Source organism: Pristiophorus japonicus, chromosome 12, assembly GCF_044704955.1.
Source record: "Pristiophorus japonicus isolate sPriJap1 chromosome 12, sPriJap1.hap1, whole genome shotgun sequence".
NCBI classification, from domain to species: Eukaryota; Metazoa; Chordata; class Chondrichthyes; family Pristiophoridae; genus Pristiophorus; species Pristiophorus japonicus.
In genome coordinates, this window is record NC_091988.1 from 168,596,038 (window position 1) to 168,610,953 (window position 14,916).

The 14,916-nt window shown below is 42.4% G+C and overlaps 1 protein-coding gene across 4 annotated transcripts in view; it reads right to left on the reverse strand.

Annotated features, from left to right (window-relative positions):
- Positions 1 to 14,916, reverse strand: part of ptgis (prostaglandin I2 (prostacyclin) synthase) — a 79,738-nt gene that overhangs the window by 31,603 nt on the left and 33,219 nt on the right. For 2 of the 4 annotated variants that reach the window (XM_070896127.1, XM_070896128.1), the window contains exons 2-4: positions 7,657 to 7,780; positions 2,190 to 2,390; positions 1,894 to 2,072 (exon numbers count right to left, since the gene is read on the reverse strand). In XM_070896127.1, the coding sequence (XP_070752228.1) occupies positions 1,894 to 2,072; positions 2,190 to 2,285 (275 nt within the window). In that variant the 5' untranslated portion in view covers positions 2,286 to 2,390; positions 7,657 to 7,780. The remainder of the gene's footprint in view (positions 1 to 1,893; positions 2,073 to 2,189; positions 2,391 to 7,656; positions 7,781 to 14,916) is intronic. The other 2 variants (XM_070896126.1, XM_070896125.1) reach the window with 1 other exon arrangement.

A 14,916-nucleotide genomic window follows, 5' to 3' on the forward strand; every position in this document is an offset into this window, starting at 1 on the left:
GTGCCGAAATGCCTATGTTTACTGCTGTGTTGTGCCATCTCTGATGCACAGTTCGGAGTGCATGCCAGCAGGATTGTTCCCTCAGCCGGACAGAAGCACAGGAGCTCGGCACTTGGATTCCACACCCCCCCACCCACCTCCACCACCCGGCTTCTTTCCAAGCTGAGCCCGGGGAGGGGGGTGCGAGGGTGGAATCCAAGCGGCGAGCTCCTGTGCTTGTGTCCAGCTGAGGGAGCAATCCTTCAGCCGGCCGGCACTCCTCCGACCCGTGCCTGGAGCCCTGTCAGCAGAGATTCAGTGGTGTGGTGAAATCACAATTTGCCCATTCTCAAAAACATTCTGTTGGATAAATGAAGTTTCCAAGTTATTTTCCGAGTTCCCTCTACAATAATCATCATGAATTTGAGTTTTAAATTGTCGTCTTCACTCGCTCCAAAAACTCAGAAATATACTCAGCGCTGATTTCCTTAAGTTAAGGTAGGGTTTTTCTGATCAGTATTTAGGGTTTGGGTGCCAATTTAAAACCGAGTTGAGAAAGAATTTCTTCTCCCAGAGGGTTGTGAATCTGTGGAATTCTCCGCCCAAGGAAGCAGTTGAGGCTAGCTCATTGAATGTATTCAAGTCACAGAGAGATAGATTTTTAACCAATAAGGGAATTAAGGGTTATGGGGAGCGGGCGGGTAAGTGGAGCTGAGTCCACGGCCAGATCAGCCATGATCTTGTTGAATGGCGGAGCAGGCTCGAGGGGCTAGATGGCCTACTCCTGTTCCTAATTCTTATGTTCTTATGTTCTTAAGGTCACTGTGCACCATCCTGAAAAAAATCGTTGTTGCTGAAAATCCGTTAAAGGGCCAGAAACGGCGCGAAAATCAGTTTTCAACCAAACCGGCGCCAAAAATCTTGCGCACAAAAAACCGGTGCTGACAGTCGCCGCCAGCGTACAAACTTTGAGGAAAATTGCAAAATCATAATTACTCAAAAAAATCAGTGGACACCAAAAAAACAGCGCCCAATGGTGGCGAAAATAAAGCCCATAATCTTCAGCTCCATGTTTTAATCATCTGAATAATAGAATTGAAAGGAATACCACAAGTAAATCTATCCATGAGTTAACTTTATTCAAAATTTAATTTATTAAATATTTTGTTAGCTTCTAATGCCCTCAAATTATGCTGTGGGATATGTGCATAAAAATAATAAGCCTGTCTGATAACTCATTTAAAATAAATAGGTTAACACCTCCAGCATCACTAGTACCTCACAATGCAGTTTGCCCAAGACACTGTGCCTGGTACTCTCATTAAAAGCAATGACCAGAAAATTGGAGGTTTCGCTGCTGCATCGGATGTTTCGGTAATTTTACCCTCGTTTGTTTAGAAGGAGTGGATAACTTATGGGTAAGTTTTCTCAAGTTAAGTATTTACACAATTAGCTCCCTAATGGCCAGCTGACTTTTGAACGCTAGTAATGATGGCTATAGATAAATATATTTTGAGGGTCTTTCGTGGTCTCACCAATAACAAGGAATCACAAGTGAGTCAAAAAACAATCTTAAACATGACTGATAGAAACCATGAAAATCACCTGCACAATATTTTGTTGACTTTATCTCTGCATATTCAGTGCCAAGCTTGAATCATGTTTCAGAGAGTTGTATGTGCCTATGTACCTGTAAATGGACATTAGCTTGCTGAGCTTTGACACAGCTTATGATTTTTTTATTTGTCACTTATCTGAATTATTAATTTACATGAAATAAAACTCATTTCCATAAAATAAACTAATTTATTCCATCACACACTTCAGTGGAATATAGAATTGATCGATTACCATGCTATTGATTTCTTTCTTGAAATATTTATAATATATATTGGGTGACTGCAGAATACTTACATTTTCATCAAAGCTTTTTCTTTGCTGTGATCATAGTCAGGAAACTGAAGGTTGAACATTCTATCCATTAAAAGTAATGAATATCTGGTAAAGTCCAGCTTTGCACTGGATTCCCACAAGACCGTATTGAATGAATGAGGATCAAGTAGGACAGTTACAAATCGTCCTGCCACTTGGACCTAAGTAAAAAATAAAACAACAGGTTAGTGTTAGTAAGCACAAGTTGGGCCTGAATTTGTGGTCGGAGGCTTCCCGCTGGCGAATGTCTCCAAACCGCAAGAAAAGTACGAACCTACCTGATGGTCCTGGAGGTTCGAACACTTGCAATCCTGGGCCTCTACGCATATGCATGTGTAAAGGTCCACGTATCCCAGGATGCATGTGATTTGCATGCGCCCTTGGGATCACGTGGTGCAGGCTAACCAATCAAAAAGCGGGATCTCCATTATGTTTATGGGAATTCCATTTATGTACAGAAACCCCATAAACAGGAAGCCCTAAAAAACACAATTACACACCAGTTAAATAAAAATAAATCATTGGAAGTTCAAAATTAATTAAAATACAATTTAATTAAACATTTAAAACAAAAATTTTAAATGTTTTAAAAAGAAATTCAAACATTTTAAATGAGCTAAAAATAACCTAAACTAATTTTAAAAGCTTTTTATGTTTAAATAATTTTTTTTTAAATTCTATTTATTTAAACTTTTACCAGGAGAGTTTCACGGGCATTCGCTGGGCACAATGCTCAGCCAGCGAACGTCCATTTCCCAGGGATGCGGTGGATCCGTCGAGCTGAAACTTGACAGATTGCAAGTTCCGGGCTTTTGCGCATGCACATCGTACGCGGAAACCCGGAACTTGCGGGGCACTTACAGCCGCATACGCACCGTGTACGTGGCCATATGCCCCGGAAAATCTGGGCCATAAAGGAACTCCCCATAATGAAATCCACACAGTTTGCTCACGTGAATCTAAGTTTTGTTAAAACGTTAGAGGCTTGATTGGATAACGTGGATGTTTATAAAATTTGTCTTCCACCACACAAACTTTTTTTCCCAAAGAAATAAGAGAACTAATTGAGAATTTTTGATAGGGCTCTAAAGCCACATGGCTTTAAATAATTGTAGATCTGTGATTGTCTTTATTTATAATTTATATTACAATAATTAATTATAAGCAGATTGAAAGCTGAAATAGTCAATTCCCTCCTGTTAATATTACCCTAAAATGGGAACAAAGGGGGATCCGTGAATATTACTGGCATATCTACCCTTTTCTTCCCAGCCACATTTGTTCATTTTTAACTGACAAAATATTGATATTTAGGAAATCTCCACAAGTACCATGAAAGAGGTTTACGTGGCAGATGGAAACTATCTATAATATTACAAATCTTACATCAGCACACAGTTCCTGTCTACAAAGCCTAACTTCCTGTTGACATGTTTTTGTTCCACTTTTGTCACAACTTTTTTCCAATATAAATTCCTAAACCCACATTTAAAATGGAAACCGCTGATGAAAACGTGTCACATTGCAATTACATACTCCTGTCAATAGTGGCACTATACCATCTCAATTCTGCAAATCCCGGTTATTTAGACTGTACTGTAGAGAAACTCTTATGTCCCAGCCAATAATATTTCACTCTTTCCCAAATTACCATAACATTTGCTATTCAAATAAATAATATAAAATCAAAGTGTTACATACACAAAATAAGAGCAGAGTGTATGACTTTAAAATGAGAACTGAATTGCATACTTGACAGTAGGTGCCTCATTTAATCAGTGATTAAAATGCCGATGGTGATCTAATGATATCATTGGACCCAGTTTGCACGTATTAATGAGACTCCTATCTGAGTCAGCTTAAAAAAAAGAGCCCAGTTGAGGCGGCGGTAGGTGGCGAGCATTAATTGAATGGGGAACAGGTTGGTAAGTTTTTGGAGGTTATTTTATGTTACGTGGCACCCCCCCCGCACACACACACACACCCCCCCCCCCCATTCCCAATGGCCAGGATGGGTTAAAATCGTCGCCACTGTTCACTGGGAGTTTACAGACACAAAACACCCATCAACCATTACCCTCTGCTTCCTGTCTGAACCAATTTTGGATCCAACTTGCCACCTTGCCCTGGATCCCATGGGCTTTTACTTTTGTGACCAGTCTGCCATGTGGGACCTTATCAAAAGCCTTGCTAAAATCCATACGCACTATCCTCAACAATCCTCCTTGTTACCTCCTCAAAAATTTCAACCAACTTAGTCAGACTTGACCTTCCCTTAATAAATCCATGCTGACTGTCCTTGATTTTCCCCCTGTCTTTCAAAATTAAGATTTATTCTGCCCCTCAGAATTTTTTCCTATAATTTTCCCACCACCGAGGGTAGGTTGACCGGCCTGTAATTACTTGGTCTATCCCTTTCTCCCTTTTTAAATAAAGGTACCACATTAGCAGTCCTACAGTCCTCCGGCACCACACCTGTAGTCAGAGAGGATTGGAAAATGATGGTCAGAGCCTCTGCTATTTCCTCTTTTGCTTCTCTTAATAGCCTGCGATACATTTCATCTGGGCCTGGGGATTTATCCAATCCTCTTCGCACCGTCACCCCCACCCCATGATGCTCCTGGCCCCCAATCCTCTTCGCACCCACACTGATCCTTCACCAGCCTCTGATGCTTCTCGCACCCCCCACCCCATTCCTTTGTTAGCTGTCGATCCTGCTCACAGCCACCCACCCACCCCTCGAGCTGGTCCTGGCCCATCCCGTGCTCCTCCATCTGCCACGTGATACCTCCCTCCCGTGTGGCCTAGTGCCACAGGCCTACCCACCCACAGCCAGCAAGTCTCTCCATTTGGCCGACTGTGGGTAGGAAACAGAGGCTTCCCATGTAAATCAAGCCCTGCCGTTAAATTCGACACTGCCTGCGGGTAGCGCTTTCTTCCGGGTTTCCCAACCGTTTTGAGGCCCTGCCCCTTGCCCCCTCCCGCCCCCGACCTGCCTTCCCCATTAAAATTCAGCCCTTAATAACTGAAAAAGGAAGTAAAGGAAACTGAAAAATGAAAGGACAGTCTACTTCTGCAAAAAGCTGGTGATCTGAAATGACATGCATTGTTAGAGCAATTATATAGACCGGAGGTGGGTGGGGTGGCTTGACCCATCCACCTCCACGGAGGTGTGTGGGGGGCCTGACCCATCCACCTCCATGGCACGAACCTGGTATTGCAGTACTTCCAGGAACGGTGCAGTGGCTCTAGGCCTTTGGGCTAAGAGCATTGGCGCAGAGTGATCCTTGATGTGTGCAATGTGACCTCTGGCGTTTGTGATTTGACAAAGAATTGGAAAGATTGGCAACGAAAAGAAAAGAAAATTATATAGACCTGATGCAGAAATACGCAGCTCTGGTCGGTATTATCTTAATATTGATGTTAACCTGGTTATCATGAACGAGTTAACACTGACATAAAAATAATGACGATTGTAAAAGTTAATCTCGCCAGTCTGTAATAATGAAAATGAGCTGGAAGCGAACACCTCATTCAAAATATCATTACATTTCTGTGAAATATTTTAACATTATTTTTTTAACTTTCATTTGTTTTTTTCAGACCATCTTGCCAATCATTCCCAACATCTTTTCCCCATTCACTTGTCTGGTTTTGCTGCTTTTTGAATTAACTTCTAGTAACACTAGGTGGCAGTGGAAGTTATCTCCCTGCTGGAATTCCCCATGTACAGCTGTCGAGAAGAATCTTCCATAGAATTGAATTTTAACATTGCAACAACTGCCTCAGGGACTATGAGAAGAAAAATATTTTTTCAATGTATCTGCCTAGCCAGGCAGGATATTACATTTTAATTCATCACATTCCCTTTCATACAAGTTCAAATTGGATTCGCTAGATCACGGAACAGACCAGCTGATAATAGAAATAATAATTCTCTTCACATTAGAATAATCTAAATTATAGTATTTTTTAATGATTGAATGAGAAGTCTGCACTGCTGCTGCTTTAGTAATAACCATAAATCGTGATCGTGACCATCTTTAAAAAAGGGGACAAGTCCGACTGCGGCAACTACAGAGGAATCTCCCTGCTATTTGCCACTGGGAAAATTGTCACTAGAGTTCTCTTCAACTGTCTTCTCACTGTGGCCAAGGAGCTCCTCCGGAGTCACAGTGCAGATTTCGTCCCCTACGGGGCACAACGGACATGATCTTTGCAGCGTGACAGCTGCAGGAAAAATGCAGGGAGCAGTGCCAGCCCTTATACATGGCCTTCTTCGACCTTACAAAGGCCTTTGACACGGTCAACTGCGAAGGTCTATGGAGCATCCACCTCCGTTTCGGATGCCCCCAAAAGTTCGCCAACATCCTTCACCTGCTCCACGACGACATGCAGGCTGTGATCCTTACTAACGGATCCATTATAGACCCAATCCATGTTCGGACCGGGGTCAAACAGGGCTGCGTCATCGCTCCAACCTTCTTCCCAATCTTCCTCACTGGCATGCTCCACCTCACAGTCACCAAGCTCCCCGCTGAAGTGGAACTAAACTACAGAACCAGTGGGAAGCTGTTTAACCTTCGCCGCCTGCAGGCCAGGTCCAAGACCACCCCAACCTCTGTCATTGAGCTACAGTACGCGGACGATGCCTGCATCTGCGCACATTCAGAGGCTGAGCTCCAGGATATAGTCAACACATTTACTGAGGCATACGAAAGCATGGGCCTTACGCTAAACATCCATAAGACAAAAGTCCTCCATCAGCCTGTCCTCGCTGCACAGCACTGCCCCCCAGTCATCAAGAACCACGCACGATCCTGGACAATGTGGACCATTTCCCATACCTTGGGAATCTCTTATCAACAAAAGCAGACATTGAAGAAGAGATTCCACACCGCCTCCAGTGCGCCAGCGCAGCCTTCGGCCACCTGAGGAAAAGAATGTTCGAAGACCAGGCCCTCAAATCTACCACCAAGCTCATGGTCTACAGGGCTGTAGTAATACCCACCTTTCTGTATAGCTCAGAGGCATGGACCATGTATAGTAGACACTGCAAGTCGCTGGAGAAATACCATCAATGATGCCTCCGCAAGATCCTACAAATCCCCTGGCAGGACAGACGCATCAACATTAGCGTCCTCGACCAGGCCAACATCTCCAGCATTGAATCACTGACCACACTTGATTAGCTCCGTTGAGCGGGCCACATTGTCCGCATGCCAGACACGAGACTCCCAAAGCAAGCGCTCTACTCCGAACTCCTTCATGGCAAACAAGCCAAGGGTGGACAGAGGAAACATTACAAGGACATCCTCAAAGCCTCCCTGATAAAGTGCGGCATCCCCACCGACACCTGGGAGTCCTTGGCCAAAGACCGCCCTGAGTGGAGGAAGTGCATCCGGGAGGGCGCTGAGCGCCTCGAATCTCATTGCCGAGTGCATGCAGAAAACAAGCGCAGGCGGCGGAAGGAACGCGCTGCAAACTTGTCCCACCCTCCCTTACCCTCAACAACTGTCTGTCCCACCCGTGGCAGGGACTGTGGCTCTCATATTGGACTGTTTAGCTACCTAAGGACTCATTCTAAGAGTGGAAGCAAGTCTTCCTCGATCCCGAGGGACTGCCTATGATGAACCATAAAAATAACATTGGTATAAAGGCTGTTCCAAAAGCAACATTAAATGAAAACAAGTATATTTGGAAGTTTGCAGCTATACTTCAATATCAAAGCTAAAGCGTTCTTACTGTGAAAATGTCTCCATATTTTTTCTTCATTTTCAATAAAAATTTGGCACTATCCTTCCCAAACTCGATGGCATGTCCCAGCCACGGGATGACGCCTTTATCAAGAGGTGGCTCATTTGATAACCTAAAGGAACAATTAAAAATATTAATTCTAAGTTCACTATTATTACTGCTACTATCACTATTACTAAAATGGATAAGAAACATGCATGCCTTAAAGAAAGCACGAACATAAATGGGTTAAAACTTGCATTAAAACACACAGAGGAATCTAATATTCAGAAGGCGAAGATTCTATCTGATAACCTCCTTGATTTCTTTGAGGATGTGGCACCCCCAAGTGGATTGTAGTAAGTCCTACTTACCGAGACTTTCAGAAGGCAAAGTTTCACATGGAAAACGATTAATTATGCTCAAAGCTATGGGGATTCAGAGTTATCTTGGGTATCTATAAGAGTTTGGCTGAAGGATAAAAAAAAAAGTTAGGAATTACGTTGGGGTTTGCAGGGGGTGGGGGGGGGGTAGAATTCTGAATGGTTTGTCCCAGGGTTCGGTGTGAAGACCACCACTGTTTCTAATTTACATCAATGAATTGGACTGATAACTCTAATGTAAACAGGTCAAATTTGCAGATTATACCAACCTAGGAAAGCTCAGAAATTACAAAATGAGTTGGACAAAATATACAAGTGGTAAGTGGTAAGTACAATGGCAGACGAAATTTAATACAGACAAATGTAAACTACTGCACACAGGTAAAACAATGGGTAACACACATACTTAATTAATTTGCATTCAGAGGCTTATGCCTGATTTTACCAGGCGTAAGAATTTCATGGGCATTCGCTGGGCAGAAGTTGGGCAAATAGCCCAACTCTCCGCCTGCGGAGGCCCTTTTCCCAGGGATGCCTGGTTGGGAATTCTCTTGACAGATCGCAAGTTCCGAGTTTTAGCGCATGCACAGCGCATGCTTAAACCCAGAACTTGTGCAGCCCCTACGGGCATGGGCGCACCTTGTGCACACCCATAGGGATGGCAAATTACGGTCTAATAAATGGTGCTCAAGTAGCTACGGCTGAAGTTGAAAAGGACCTAAGAGTCTCAATAGACTCAGTGCTCAATATGTTCACCCAACACAGAGCAGTGATTCACAAAGCCAACTGAATGTTCAACTACAGAGGCAAAACAGCAGAATACAAGTCAGAGAAAGTCAAGATCAGACTGTGCGTTACAGTGATCAAATTGCACAGAGTACTGAGCCCAGTTCTGATCACTGAGGCACAAGGGTACATTCAGCAATTGCAGGCAGTGCCGCAAGGCTGATCCTGAGTCTTAAGGGGGAATTTTAACTCTCCCAAATTGGTGGGAAAGCAGTGGTGGGGGGGGGGGGGCGGGACAGTTACAACAGAGTTACTCTATCTCGCACTCCGTTCCTGCTGCTCTCAAGCCTTCAGCAGCTTATTCTAACAGCTAACCTCAATGGTTGTTAAGTGGGTTTAACCATGATAATTTAAAAAAACACAATTGCGTTAAAGTAGTTACAAATTGTTGCAGACACAATATTGTCATTAAGTTGAAATAAACTGCATTACAAACCTTCCAAGAATTATTTTAGCCTAATATATTGGCAGCTCCCACATTAATAACTTCTTCAATTAAATCACTTCAAACAAACTCTGATAAATATGTGAGTGGAAGTAAAAGAAATAAATAAAATCCAATCAGTGACTGTTAAGTAGTATATAAAGATGAATGGATAGAGAACCGTACACCTGTATCAGTGCCGAATGAACTGGTAACAAAAATAGAAAGTGTCAAGTATCTTTGTAACTACCAGGAACTGACAAAAAATAAACTGAAAAATGAAATTAAGCTGCAATTTGTTAAATTTCTGAATCACAGCAGCCCTCGTTAGTGCTACAGTGAAACAGTGAAAACCAGTAAGGAGAGAAACAAAAATGGAAGAGGTGGCAGCAGGGATTTCCCACCTGTCCCATGCTGATTTTTCAGTTGAGCTGGAGTTGGTGAAGCAGAAAGTTGCTCAGGGACATACTTTGCTGCACCTCCACCTTTTTTGATTTCCCCAACTTCCCACTGCTCAGGCCTGGCACTGTACAATACACCTTGTTCATATATGGCAGGCTATAATTTTAGAAGATACAAGTTAAGAAAATACATCCTCCAATGGACTTCCTGCCGGTTAGTCCCTGGCACCTAGCATCGCTATGGTGGTGGAGAGGGGACAAGATGAGGAGGTGGAGATTGAAATCACCAAGGATGAGGAGTCGTTCAGTGGAGAAGCTGAGGAAAGAAATAAAAGAAGAGATCTTGGTGAGAAACTGGGGATGAGGCTTGGAGGGCGGCAGAGAAAGTAGATTTAAAGGAGAGATGATCCAGGTGGAACAAGGTGAGGTGTTTGAAGGAGCGGAGGGCGCCAGGTGTGCAGCAGGAGAGATCAAGGTGTGCTTTGATGATTAGGGCCCCACCACTACCATAGCCAAGGCAGGCAGTGGAAAGTATAGCTTGCTGGGGAGGCTTCAGGAATTTAACACAAACATACTGTTTGTACAATAACTTCATCAACAGTCATTTTTACCCTGTATAAACATTTCGGTAAATGTGCCCATCTCTGTCTCATTACCTAAATGTGAAGGGTCTTGGTTTGTTTGGTCCTGTATTTATTCTGAAATTCAATAATCTTTATGAATAGTCATGTAGATGAAGTCCTTACTACTCGGGGGATCAAGGGGTATGGCGAGAAAGCAGGAAGGGGGTACTGAAGTTTCATGTTCAGCCATGAACTCATTGAATGGCGGTGCAGGCTGGAAGGGCTGAATGGCCTGCTCCTGCACCTATTTTCTATGTTTCTATGTTTCTATGTTTCAGAGAGACAAACAAGTGTGCAATTTTTGTGTATACCCTGTATATAGTGTATATATATATATATATATTATATAGCTGTTCAATAGTTGAAAAGTTAGTTAAATGTACAAGTATTTACTTGGATACAGTATTCAAATAATCACTAATTCTAGTACTGCTCTGATACCGAGGGAAGATGTGCAAAACCACAGAACATGACACTGGTGGGAATGAAGGCATTAAGAAAGCAAAAAGAGGGATTTAATATGAACCCATGTGCTATTAACAACAACAATAATTTCCAGGCTGCACATGGTGGGAGACAATTGGGAGTGGGATGTATGGACACAATCAACTGAGCTTTAATACTGTAAACAAGAAGAACAAAATGATAAGGTCACCAGAAATGTACCATTCCCTTTTAATGGCAAGTGTGGAGACACACTCATGTTGCTGGTCAGTGTGCTGCAACAATAAGAAATGTTCCTGATCCCAAGGTGAGGATTTTACTGGAATTTTCTATATCAAAAATAAAGGCTACCTCAGATTGAAATATACATCAGTAATCCAAACTCGGACTTTAGATGATGTGGTAAACTATGAAATCTTACCAAAAGAAAAAATGCAAATACTGGAAACCTGGAATTAAAATAGAAATTGTGGAAATACACAACAAATCTATTGGCATCTAATGAGAAAAGATAGATTAACCCGTTGGGTGTACACTCTATCAGTTCCAAGGTCTATCCCTGAAATATCAATCTCTCTTATCTCTTTACAGATACTGATCGATCTACTGTGTATTTATAGCGTTTTCTGCTTTTATGTCACGTTGTAGTATACAAGATTAGGTCTTAAATTCCCTACATATCAAACAAGTCATCATGGAAATGTGCTGAGTGAAAGTTATGTCGGAAGTATGGAAGCATCGATCTTTAGGTTACTACATTACAGGTGCTATATAAATTCAGGTTGTTGCACTACTTAATAATAAAAGGAATTCATTTCTCAAACAGTTAAGAGCATGAAGCTTGCAAAGCAGCTATGTCTGCTTTCGAACTAATAGAACATTTGCCTAAAATGGAATAATGATAGCTCAACTCTAGGAATTGCAAATTTAAATGAACAGGAACTAATCATTTAGTAACATTCTTCTATTAATTTTACAACAATTTTTTAAATAACAATTTCAGTTTGTTCCAATTTGTCTTTTCAGTTGGACTGATAAGGCTGCAGGATATTCCCATTGGGCAGAGTTCCTGCTGACTCAAATGGAGAAATAATGGAAAGAAATGGATAGGATACAGCTGAGTTAGACAGGCAGCACTATATTGGTCGGTTTAAAGTAGTAACTGTGAATAAAAACTTGCCTATTTCTTTCATAAATACAATACCCTGTAGCAATTATTTTTTTTGCGCTAGTTTTCAGCACGAAAGTGAGTGGTGCAGTTAAAACGTGAACCTGAAACATAGAAACATAGAAATTTACAGCACAGAAGAAGGCCATTTCGGCCCATCGTGTCTCCGTCGGCCAACAAAGAGCCGCACGACCCTTGGTCAGCAGCCCTAAAGGTTACATATAAACAATGACGGAAAGGCAAAGAGCACCCAGCCCAACCAGTCCGCCTCACACAACTGCGACACCCCTTATACTGAAACATTCTACACTCCACCCCAACTGGAGCCATGTGATCTCCTGGGAGAGGCAAAAACCAGATAAAAACCCAGGCCAATTTAGGGAGAAAAAAAATTGGGAAAATTCCTCTTCGACCCATCCAAGCAATCGAAACTAGTCCAGATCATCATCCTGGCCATATTCTATTCCCTGCAGTACTTACCATTATATCTGCACCGTCCAACAAAAGGTCATCCGGTCTAATCCCAATTACCAGCTCTAGGTCTGTAACCCTGCAGGTTACTGCACTTCAAATGGCCATCCAGCCATCTCTTAAAAGTGGTGAGGGTTTCTGCATCCACCACTCTTCCAGGCAGCAAGTTCCAGATCCCCACAACCCTCTGCGTAAAGAAGCCCCCCTCAAATCCCCTCTAAACCTTCCACCAACCACCTTAAAACTATGCCCCCTCCCCCAATGGAAATAGACCTTTACTATCCACTATGTCCAGGCCCCTCAATATTTTGTACACCTCAATGAGGTCTCCTCTCAACCTCCTCTGTTCCAATGAGAACAAACCCAGTCTATCCAATCTGCCCTCATAACTAAGGTTCTCCATTCCAGACAGCATCTTAGTAAATCTCCTCTGCACTCTCTCTAGTGCAATCACGTCCTTCCTATAATACGGCAACCAGAACTGCACGCAATACTCCAGCTGTGGCCTAACCAAAGTATTATGCAATTTAAGCATAACCTCCCTGCTCATATATTCTATGTCTCGGCCAATAAAGGCAAGCATTCCATATGCCTTCTTAACCACCTTATCCAACTGGCCTGCTACTTTCAGGGATCTGTGGACAAGCATTCTAAGGTCCCTTTGTTCATCTACACTATTAAGTGGCCTACCGCTTAATGTGTATACCATTTCCTTATTAGCCCTCCCAAAGTGCATCACCTCATAGTTCACTGAATTAAATTCCATTTGCCACTGCTCTGCCCACCTGACCAGTAGATTGATATTCTCCTGCAACCCAAGACTTTCCTCTTCATTATCAACCACACAGCCAATTTTAGTGTCGTTTGCAAACTTCTTAATCATACTCCCTATATTCAAATCTAAATCATTGATATATACCACAAAAAGCAAGGGACCCGGTATTGAGCCCTGCGGAACCACACTGGAAACATCCTTCCAGTCACAAAAACATCTATCAATCAATACCCTTTGCTTACTACCTCTAAGCCAATTTTGGATCCAACTTGCCACTTTGCCCTGTATCCCATGGGCTTTAACCTTCATGACCAGTCTATCATGTGGGACCTTATCAAAAGCCTGGCTAAAGTCCATATATACTACATCGTACGCACTACCCTCATCGACCCTCTGAAGACAGAGGCCTGAGGCTCAATTGGAAATTGGGCCTTGGGCCTAATCTCAATAATACCAGTGAGCTGCGGGCTCCAATCAGGCATCTAGCTCACCAGCTTTTTCAAAATTGTCTGGCTCGGATGCTGAGCTGGCCCACAAGTAAGTCCTGGGGTGGGGGAGGTGGAGAGGGTAGGTGAACATGAGAGGGGTGGAAGCAAGCACACCAGGCAGCAGCTCATAGTACTGCTGTGGAGTCATGAGGAGCACTCCTTTAGACCCCAAAAGACTGAACATAGCATGTGCGGCACATGCTCCATCCAGTCTCTGCCAAATTTGGCACTGGGGTCTTAAAACAGGCCTGAGGCCCCTGATTAGCACATTCAAGGGACCTAACATTTGTTTCATTTTGTGCACAAAATAAAAGCGCAGTGGAGACCAACTCCCCCAACCCCCCTTCCCCTGACCCTCCTCTGAAGTCTGATTGTGCTGTATGTTAAACTGATTTAATGTACAAATAAAAAGAATTATAAAAATATTGTTTTCTAAAAAAAACATGGGCAGTGAAATGACACTGTGAGGTTCTGGAATTTGAGCACTTAACATGTCCATCTAAAATTCTCTTCTCTGCTATTTTAATGGAGATGTTAAATGATCTTAATTCGGGAATGCATCCACTAATACAGTGGCGGAAACAATATGTTGTGTGGTCGGACACTAGTTTATTACAGTGTAACTTCGGGGCCAGGATCTCTGAAACTTTCTCGTACAAACGCCAATGTTTACAACATTGTTGAATGTTATACCATTTATTACTGAATTTAGGTTAGTGTATTTTAAGAAAGCTATTTAAAGAGAGACAGTAATCACAATGTTAACCAAATCAGCACTCTGCAAAGCAAATGTTTTTCTTTATCTCATTACCCTTATTAAACAGTACATTTTCCATTTTGTGCCTGAGTTAAATGTTTCTCTTAAGTAAACATTATTAATAGAGTGTTTGTTGGTTGCATAGTTCACAATAGTAAATGCACATGTAATATATATAGATTAATGATTATTTTCATATTCTAGTTATTGCAGGATATAAGGCTCAATTTCCCCCAGTTATCTGCGCCATTTTTTTGGCGTGCGCCGTTTCTTTTGGAGTAAATTAAAGTCTCCAAGTTTCCCCAAAGGTTCTGCGCCAGCTAGTTAGTTACGATCTTTTTAGGTTAGGAATTTTTTGCGTCATAGAAGGTCTGCGCCAATTTTTAATGTTTAAGCAAGTTTGGCCAACTTACATTTTTGCAAGGACGGCGTATGTGACCATTCCCAAAAAACCTTCTGGGCACTTAAGAAAAACCACGCACATTTAAAAAATCGTCACAGAAAGACACCATTGTTTTTAGGCGAAGTTTCAAGGGAGTCGAGAAGGCA